Here is a 10,039-nt window from a genome sequence, read left to right as displayed (position 1 = left end):
AGAGAAGAGGAGATGGGAGTTCAGAACCAAAGCTGAGGATTACTTATTCCCGCTCGCTAGTGTCAAAATCAATCAGCTGAGGGGCGTGTAGGCTTCCTGGTGACCTTAGCGCATGCTGTGGCCATGAAAAGTTCTCTCAAAAAATCTAAACCTTCGACTAAAAATAATTAAATTTTGATAGCTTATTAGACACGTGCGGCGGTAAGCTGCCCTTAATATCATTAACAAAGAACAAAGAGCATTGTAATGTTCGAGAAATTTCATTATTATAACCAACATAAAGCTCACATAAATGACCTCTTTATGTTATCAAATGTGAAGAATAAAGCTCCATATGCCATGATTTCAAATCCCACGATTACACAAGAAAATTTTCAAATGGTTGATTCAGGGAGTGGAGATAGCTCATCGAAAGCGCCTTCATTTTTTTCGACTCTTCCATTTCTTGACAGGGAAAAGAGTGAGCTTGGTGCTTGAAATATAAGCAGCAGCTTCTGCAGGCCGCAATCTGGAAATAGCAACTTGCTTCGCTTCACTTGCCTTGTCATCTGCAAATGGTTTCACCTCAAATGTTCCTCGAGGAAATCCTCTGGCCACCTGCAAGTGATATTATAACTCATTGATCATGCTTGCTATACCACCATCTACAATGATTATATAACCTTTTGTTCCACGAATTCTCTAGCATTCTTAGGAGAAGCAAGAGCGCTTACGAGTGACTCAACAGCCATTGGTTACTAGAGAAAAACTACGATTTCCGCATAACCATAAATCTTGACTTGGATGAAATGACTGTCATTGTATACCTTCAATAAAATCCACACTTTTAGACAACTGCTTAAGACTGCAAGCTTTGTTCGCTTTCCTGATGTTAAGTAGTTGCACATGTAACGGTCCACCCTTAGCACAAACCGTGGCCAAGACTTCGCGTTATCAGGGTCTGGCTTCTGATTAGAGACAGCCTGAAACATCAAAGAAAGATAAGGACCACAGAATAAGTAATAAAAAAGACTGCAAGAAAGAAGATGAACTTCGAGGCCGAGTAGGTACATGGAGAAAGTCAGTTAAAGGTTACATGAGAGTCACCAAAGAACAGCCAAGAGTAGTTTGTTTTGAAGGAGCAAATCAAAGATAGCAAGCACCTCATAATTTAAAATAATTATATATGATGATATAGTTCAACCACATAGCACATATAAACAGTAAATATAGGACAACGGAAGTGTACGATGTTGGGAAGGAATCCTCTTTCTGGGTTTTTTCCTTTAGGTATAAGGAATCAACACAAAACCTTTATCCTTCATTTCTTAAGGAAGCACAAGAAGTTGAAGCATTAGAACATCAGAGAGAAATGAAAAGATTTATCTTACAAGCAAGCGGCATATTTCGTGTTCAATCTTTGAGAATGATGTTTCTAAAGCTTCCACACGACCAGTAGCATGACAGCAAGTGCATGGTTCACTGATCATGAATGTCACACTCGGGCGGACCTGCAACATGCATTAATTAATTCATGTTTCCTGGTGAAATCCAAGTTGTACAGAAATCATTACCAACACTCTAGCCACCCTCACAATTTACAACTGCTGTTGCCTCTGTTTCAAAACCACCTTTTGTTGACTCATATCATGGCTAATAACTATACAAATGTAAAGAAATAAAACCATTAAGGATCTACGGAACTGGATATAGAATGTTTAGCTATAATTTATTCTAATTAATTCTACACAATATAGAATCCAACTCATAGCTATAATTTATACAATGTTTAGCTAATCAAAGTACTGGATATACAATTCAGTTACCATAATTAATAAAAAAGTAAATTTCATCAATATTATTAATGAAATCCTGGGTCACATAAATTATTTATCATTTGAGAGTTCACATAAAAATAAGCTTGCTTTACATCTTGTTACAAAAGATTATCTGTAATGCTGCATGTGTTTGGTTGTAATTCTACTTAACAAGTTTATACTTATGAAACCATCACTTCTCAGTTAATGTGGTTCATCAGAGAATATTGTAACCGTCTCCTCAATGCATACCCTCTTCCTGGTGATTTCCATCAATCCAAGCTTAGATAGCTCAGAAACTCTCACTGTTGACCGATCCCTTTCAACTGCCTTCTTCATTTCTTCATAGACTAGCCTTCTATTTGCTGGAAAGAAAATAAATAAACACATAACAAGAATTTTACAAAAAACATATTATTCTCAATCTCAAAAAGCATTAATGCAAAAAAAAATCTACTACTATGTGGGTGGATAGCCAAACAAAACTTCTGAAAAAACATGAAACAGGGAGAACAAAATGAACCAATCAAATGAAATAAACACCCTCAGTCACAAAGCAACGGAGTTCTATTACAAAGACGGGTTATATTTGAACAGAAACATCTGATCCAAATATTCTAGTGTACTCTATTATACTGGCACAAAGTACTTCAATTTTCCAGTAATCATATGCAAGAAATATTGTGAAGCTAAAACATCAAAATGTAAAGAGACAAGGAACCATAGCATATGAAGAAAAAAAAGGTGCAATTATGATGCAACAAAAACAATAGCAAATTCATAAAGTTCCAACTATTTAGAATCGGTTACATGAATCTTTTGCCATTATTGAGATATATAAAGAGCCATATCTTTAAAATTTTAAATTATTATTTATAATTACTATTAGAATCTTTTTAAGTCTCCCTCTACCTATCCTCATGTCACTAATAGTAACTATTTCACCAAGTCTAATTACCATATCTATATGTTTCTGAGCACATGTCCTTACTACCTTAAACGATACTCTTTCATTTTATTCTCTATCAAACCGACACCAAATTGCACACAAATAAAAACATTTCTTTTCTTATCTTTTCTAATAACTCCACACATCGGCGTTAACATTCTCATCTCAACTATATAATTTTTTTATATATTATTTCTTAACTATTCGACACTCAACCTAACACTCAGTCCATAATAGTGTATTCAAAAACGCTTGGTGTCAAAAGGCACCACAGTCCCAAAATGCCCAAGGTGCTCCCCTATACGAAACGTGATCCCGAATATTATAATTTAAAAATTATATAACATAATTAACACAAATAAACAACTGTGGTTAATTAATATAAATAGGGCTGCTCAAGCCCCACTAGAGAGCTCCCAGGTCAACTTAATCTAGAAGGCAGTTGCTGTTTCACAAACTTAGACAGAAATAATCAACTTTGATTTATCTAAAACTTGAAACACCTATAAAAATAAAACAACAAAGAAGGCAGTGGTGAACGTGCAAGAAGACAGTGGTGAATAGGGAGGGAAGCGGGATTTTAGGGGGGGGGGGGGTTGTTAGGACTCTAGCTTGGAGAGTCCTAATTGAGAGGGACATTCATGTAAAACTGTTAGGACTCTAGCTAGGAGAGTCCTAATTGAGAGGGACATCCATGTAAAACTGTTAGGACTCTAGCTAGGAGAGTCCTAATTGAGAGGGACATTCTGTTATGAGGTGTTTTCTTAGAGAAGAATTAGGAGTTGTAAGGGAATAGGAGTCTTGACTAGGAGTCCTATTAGGAGTTGGTTAGAAGTAAGAGTCTTAAGTAGGAGTCCCATTAGGAGTTAGGGTTTAGAAGCCCTATAAATAGCTATGTATTCCTTCTCTTTTGATAAGCAATAGATGAATCTTTTCTGCAGCCTTTGAGCAGTAACTTGGAGGGAGGAACCCCTATAGAGTTCCAAGGAGGCCGATCCCCTAAAGAGATCAACCCCAAGTTTAGAATCTGCAAGGGTTCTAACACCTGGTATCAGAGCAGCGTTCTTGGCATCTCGCTGCCCTTCCACTGCCATCCATCAGCCCTCCTCAACCGCCCAAAGCAATTCCCACAATTGCTTAAAAGATCATCACCGAATTCCACCATAATCTCCACCACCGCGGATCATCCTTTGATCTCCCCGTGAATTGCAACAGGTTCTAGTTTCCTACCTTACTGCTGCTGCAATTTAGTTATCCTTATTCGAAAATCCAAAAAAAAAAAAAAATTCGTTCCTATATTGCTGCATAAACTTTTCGTCACAAAGTTTTCATCTCTACGACGAAAGATACATTGCAGAATTCCAACCGCATAGCACCATCTGTTTGATCTTGCTACTGTGTTTTTTCTATCCAAATTTCTATGAAATTTTTATGACATCTTTGACACTTCCTAACAGTGGATTTCCCTTTGGTTTTATCAAAAAATTCTCAATATAAACTACTGATCTTTTATGTCCAATCTGCTGCACTTGAAAATCTATGCTGCAGAAAATTTCAGCTGCATATCGTTGCCTTAACCCATCTATTTGCAATCTTTTTTGAATGAAATTTCTTATACACTTCATAGATCATCTTGGCTTCCATCTAAGATTGATCTATTAAGAAATTCATCTCTAAAAATGATTTTATGTTGCTGCAAATTTTCATTGTAACCCGTTGAAATTTTTCGACGACAATTCTGCAATTGCAACTTGCACCAATTTCCTTGCTGTTATACTACCAAAATTTTCTTGATTAAATTAGATATCCTTGCTGTCATATAAACTGTGATTTTGCTATCAATTTCCTCCTCAATTCTCTCAAGTTTTTGGTGGAAATTACGTCGAGAAACCATTGTTTCTTCGACGACAATTCTACTCTTACAAGACAGCACATACTTGCTGCAACTTCCACGGATTTCTGTCAAACCTTTGCTACCATCTACCACAGATCCAAAACTTTCATCCACAGCCCTAAAACTCTACCAAACCACACCCTCAAACTGCACCCAAAACAGCCACAAAACAAGCCTAAACCGCAGCCTACATCCACCAATGCACCAATACTTTCGACCATCACTTCTCTCAACCTATACATGCCTTTAACCCAACAGCAAAAGAGAGATCTTAACATTATTGATTTGGGGTCATATACAATGGCATCTAAGGAGGCAATCAATGCTAAATTCGAAGCCTTGGAGGCGCGAATGGAGGATAAGATTCGGACGCTCTTTACCGAACTCAGATTGGGCCGACCACTAAGCCCGAAGAAATCATATCAAGGAGAGAGCTTTGCCCAATCACACCAAGCCCGAAGAGATGACTTCCAAGGGAGGGTAGGCTCTATGACCAACCCCAACTATCCAATGCATGAGAGTGGACTTCCCTAGATGGGAAGAAGGAGACTCGATTGGTTGGATCTCGCGCGCGGAGCGATATTTTCGGTACCATAAAACCGCGGATGTATCTATGGTGAAAATTGCAGTTATACATCTTGAAGGGGATGCTATACAGTGGTTTAACTGATTTGAACATACTTATGGAGTCCTTTCATGGCGACAATTCAAAGAAGGACTGCTGATTCGCTTCAGACCAACCGATTACGAGAATATTGACGAACAACTAGCAAAGATCCGACAAACCTCCACCATTCAGGAGTACCAAACCAGGTTTGAAAGGTTATCTAATCAAACTCATGATTGGTCTCAAAAACAGCTATTGAGGACCTTCATTGAGGGCTTGAAGCCGGAGATCCGAGGAGAAGTTAAAGCGCGACAACCGTATACGCTTATGGCAGCCATCTCTTTCGCACGACATCAAGAGGAGCAATTGAACCATGAAGCTCGGAGGACTAGGGTCGCTCCTCAACCAGTAATATTGAAGCCCTCAGCCCCCCCTACTGTCGACCAAGTCCCTACACCAAAGAGGTTAACAAGAGACGAGTTTCGGGAGCGATATGCGAAGGGGTTATGTTGGCATTGTGATGAGCCGTGGAGCCGTGAGCATCGCTGTAGTAAAGGGGGACTTCTTATGATTGAACCGATAGAAGAAGAGGTCATTGAACATCCAGAAGAGAGCCTTGAACATGAAGAAGAAGATGCAAAAGAAGATCCAAAACCGATCGAAGTTACGATACATACACTAGCTGGCTACTCAAACCCGCAAACGATGAAAGTTGGAGGCCTTCTCAAAAAACAACCGATCACTATTCTCATCGACACGGGCAGCACTAATAACTTCCTAAACAGTAAGGTTGCTGTCCATATGAACTTACCTATTGAGAATTGCAGCAGGTTTGTCGCTAAGGTCGCCAACGGACGGATTTTGAAGTGTGATCATAGGTGCCCGCAGGTGAAACTGTTGCTGCAGGACCAAGAGATAATTGCAGATTTCTTCCTCCTCCCTCTTGATGATCATAAGGCCATACTCAGAATTAAATGGTTGATGACATTATGTGATATTTCTTGGAATTTTATGCAACTATTTATAAAATTTTACAGTAAGGAGAAACAGGTGATATTGCATGGGAAACGTGACGGCGACGTAACGATGATTTGCACACAACAATTGGAGAAGGTTTTGCATAAAGCATGCAGTGGTTTTTTGGTACAACTTGAGCAGCAAACTAAGGGAGAGCCAACAAAATTTGAAGATCCAAATCTACTTCCTTTGCTTGCTGAATTTTTAGATATATTTGACGAACCGTGCAACCTACCTCTTACCCGTCGGCATGATTATTGTATAACGATTCTTCCAGACAAATCTTCAGTAAATACTTGGCCATATCAGTATCTACATCTCCAGAAGGATGAAATAGAAAGGATTATAAAAGAGATGCTCGAAACAGGAGTTATTCGGCCGAGTTGCAACCTCTACTCTTCACCGGTGCTACTTGTACACAAGAAGGACGGAACATGGCGAATATGCGTTGATTACCGAGCTCTCAATGGCATAACTATCAAGGATAAATACCCTATTCCAGTACTAGATGAATTGCTATATAAAAGGGAGCACAAATCTTCACAAAGATGGACCTTTAATCCGGGTATTATCAAATACGAGTGTACGAAGAAGTCATACCGAAAACCGCCTTTCGAACACACAACGGCCACTAGAAATTTTTACTTTCTTCAACAAAAGTTAGGATATCTTAGGCATATCATATCAGAGGAAGGTGTGACGGTGGACCCCTTCAAAATTGGAGCAATGCAAAACTGGCTGACCCCGAGAAAAATAAAATTGCTATATGGCTTTCTGGGTTTAACAGGCTACTACTGCAAGTTCGTGAAAAACTTTGGAGAGATTAGTGCACCAGTTACTTCCTTACTGAAGAAAGATGTCTTCCAATGGTCAGACAGAGCCTCCGCGGCCTTCGACAAACTTAAGGCAGCCATGACGACGATGCCAGTGCTAACACTACCAGATTTCAACCGACCCTTCATTATTGAGGCCGACACATCTGGAGTCAGAATTGGAGCCATTCTGCTGCAAGATGGTCGAACACTCGCATACACTAGCAAGGCATTATCTCCCTCCTATCAAAATAAGTCAACATATGATAAGGAGATGCTCGCCATTGTGCGCGCAGCAACGCGGTGGAGACCCTACTTGATTGGTCGACGATTTCAAATTAAAACCGACCAAAAAAGCCTTAAGTACTTTTTGGAGCGAAAGATATTATCCCCTGAGCAGCAAAAATGGGTAACAAAACTTCTTGGATTTGATTATAAAATAACTTACAAAAGGTGGAAAGAGAATATTGTTGCAGATGCGCTTTCGCAGCTACTTGAGCAAGCTGAATTTTTGATCGTTTTACTTCCAACCAGCGACTTCCTTGAGGATATTAAGATGGAATGGCAGGAAGATTCGGAGACCAGTAAGATACAAAAAAAATTAGAGGAAGCACCAAGCTCCGTGGCTCATTACAATCGGGACTCAAAAGAATTATGCTATAAGGAACACATTGTGCTTGTGACAAATTCTACTTGCATCTTCAAGAGCAGATTTTGGACAAAGTTATTCCATATGCAGGGTACTAAATTGAAAAGGAGTACGACATATCACTCACAAACCAACAGCCAGACGGAAGTTTAAAATAGGTGCTTGGAGACAGCCCAAAGCCACCCACCAAATAGGACTACCCAAAGAGAACTCCAGACCCAGCCAAGTGTCGTTATTGATCGACGGATCGTGACTCGACGACAACGACCCACTAATGAAGTGCTAATACAGTGGGCGAACCTACCAATAGAAGATGCCACTTGGGAGAACTATGATGACTTGAAGATCAAATTCTCAGAATTCACGAATCATCAACCTCGAGGACAAGGCTGATTTGAAGAGGGCGGGTCTGTTAGGACTCTAGCTTGGAGAGTCCTAATTGAGAGGGACATTCATGTAAAACTGTTAGGACTCTAGCTAGGAGAGTCCTAATTGAGAGGGACATCCATATAAAACTATTAGGACTCTAGCTAGGAGAGTCCTAATTGAGAGGGACATTCTGTTATGAGGTGTTTTCTTAGAGAAGAATTAGGAGTTGTAAGGGAATAGGAGTCTTGACTAGGAGTCCTATTAGGAGTTGGTTAGAAGTAAGAGTCTTAAGTAGGAGTCCTATTAGGAGTTAGGGTTTAGAAGCCCTATAAATAGCTATGTATTCCTTCTCTTTTGATAAGCAATAGATGAATCTTTTCTGCAGCCTTTGAGCAGCAACTTGGAGGGAGGAACCCCTATAGAGTTCCAAGGAGGCCGATCCCCTAAAGAGATCAACCCCAAGTTTAGAATCTGCAAGGGTTCTAACAGGGGTGGGGGGGTTTTTGGTGGTGACGAAGGAGAAAGAGAGAGATACACTAGGAGGGAGGGAAAGAAGACGCCGTTGCGCCACTACTGCCAGAGGAAGACATCACTGCTACCATTGGAGGAAGACGCTGCCGTCATTTGCTGAAGGGAGGAACTCCACCACCATGCAGAAAGTGGGAAAGAGGGATTTCTACGTTAGGGCACAGTTCGTGTGTGGGAAAGACGGATTTTTGCATCAAATAACTAGTTCAATCGAACCATATAGGACTATTTTGGTTCAACTCAGGCTCAACTTGACCTGAGTTGAACTAGGCAGGCACCTGGCCTACCCAATGCTTGGGTCCAAACGAATGCCTAGGCTGTGCCTAAGTGATGTTGTGATAGAACCCTTGCAGATTCTAAACTTGGGATTGATCTCTTTAGGAGATCGGCCTCCTTGGAACTCTATGGGGGTTCCTCCCTCCAAGTTGTTGCTCAAAGGCTGCAGAAAAGATTCATCTATTGCTTATCAAAAGAGGAGAAATACATGACGATTTATAGGGCTTCTAAACCCTAACTCCTAATAGGACTCCTACTCAAGACTCCTACTTCTAACCAACTTTTAATAGGACTCCTACTCAAGATTCCTATTCCTTTACAACTCCTAATTCTTCTCTAAGAAACAACCTCCTAACTCTAGCCGGCCTCTTCAACTCTTTAATAGGGGTCGGCTTAGATAGATTTTACATAAATGTCCCTCTCAATTAGGACTCTCCTAGCTAGAGTCCTAACAGACCCGCCCTCTTCAAATCAGCCTTGTCCTCGAGGCTGACGATTCATGAATTCTGAGAATTTGATCTTCAAGTCATCATAGTTCTCCCAAGTGACATCTTCTATTGGTAGGTTCGCCCGCTGTATTAGCACTTCAGTAGTGAGTCGTCGTCGTTGAATCACGATCCGTCGATCAATAATGGCACTTAGCTGGGTCTGGAGTTCTCCTTGGGTAGTCATACTTGGTGGGTGGCTTTGGGCTATCTCCAAGCACCTATTTACAACTTCTGTCTGGCCATCGGTTTGTGGGTGATATGCCATACTTCTTTTCAATTTAGTACCCTGCATATGGAATAACTTTGTCCACAATCTACTCGTGAAAATGCAAGTAGAATTTGTCACAAGCACAATGTGTCCCTTATAGTGTAATTCTTTTGAGTCCCAATTGTAATGAGCCACAGAGCTTGGTGCTTCCTCTAATTTTTGTATGATCTTACTGGTCTCCGAATCTTCTTGCCATTCCATCTTAATATCCTCAAAGAAGTCAGTAGTCGAAAGTGAAATGGCTAAAAATTTAGCTTGCTTTGGTAGCCGTAAAAGCGCATCTGCAACAACATTCTCTTTCCCCTTTTTGTAAGTTATTTCATAATCATATCCAAGAACCTTTGTTACCCATTTTTGCTGTTCGGGGGGAAGATATCTTCTGCTTC

The 10,039-nt window shown here is 40.2% G+C and overlaps 1 protein-coding gene across 2 annotated transcripts in view; it reads right to left on the bottom strand.

Moving 5' to 3' along the window:
* Positions 1–247: 247 nt before the first annotated feature.
* The window catches only part of LOC135623700 (ribonuclease E/G-like protein, chloroplastic), a 29,581-nt gene continuing 19,789 nt past the window's right edge, over positions 248–10,039 (bottom strand). For both annotated transcript variants that reach the window (XM_065126950.1, XM_065126969.1), the window contains 4 exons: positions 2,049–2,161; positions 1,371–1,490; positions 807–962; positions 248–597 (listed from right to left, as the gene is read on the bottom strand). In XM_065126950.1, coding sequence (XP_064983022.1) covers positions 421–597; positions 807–962; positions 1,371–1,490; positions 2,049–2,161 — 566 coding nt within the window. In that variant the 3' untranslated portion in view covers positions 248–420. The remainder of the gene's footprint in view (positions 598–806; positions 963–1,370; positions 1,491–2,048; positions 2,162–10,039) is intronic.

This window comes from Musa acuminata, chromosome BXJ1-3 (assembly GCF_036884655.1).
Source record: "Musa acuminata AAA Group cultivar baxijiao chromosome BXJ1-3, Cavendish_Baxijiao_AAA, whole genome shotgun sequence".
NCBI lineage: Eukaryota > Viridiplantae > Streptophyta > Magnoliopsida > Zingiberales > Musaceae > Musa > Musa acuminata.
The sequence above is the reverse complement of the archived record's forward strand: the minus strand, read 5'-3'. Positions and strand labels throughout refer to the sequence as shown.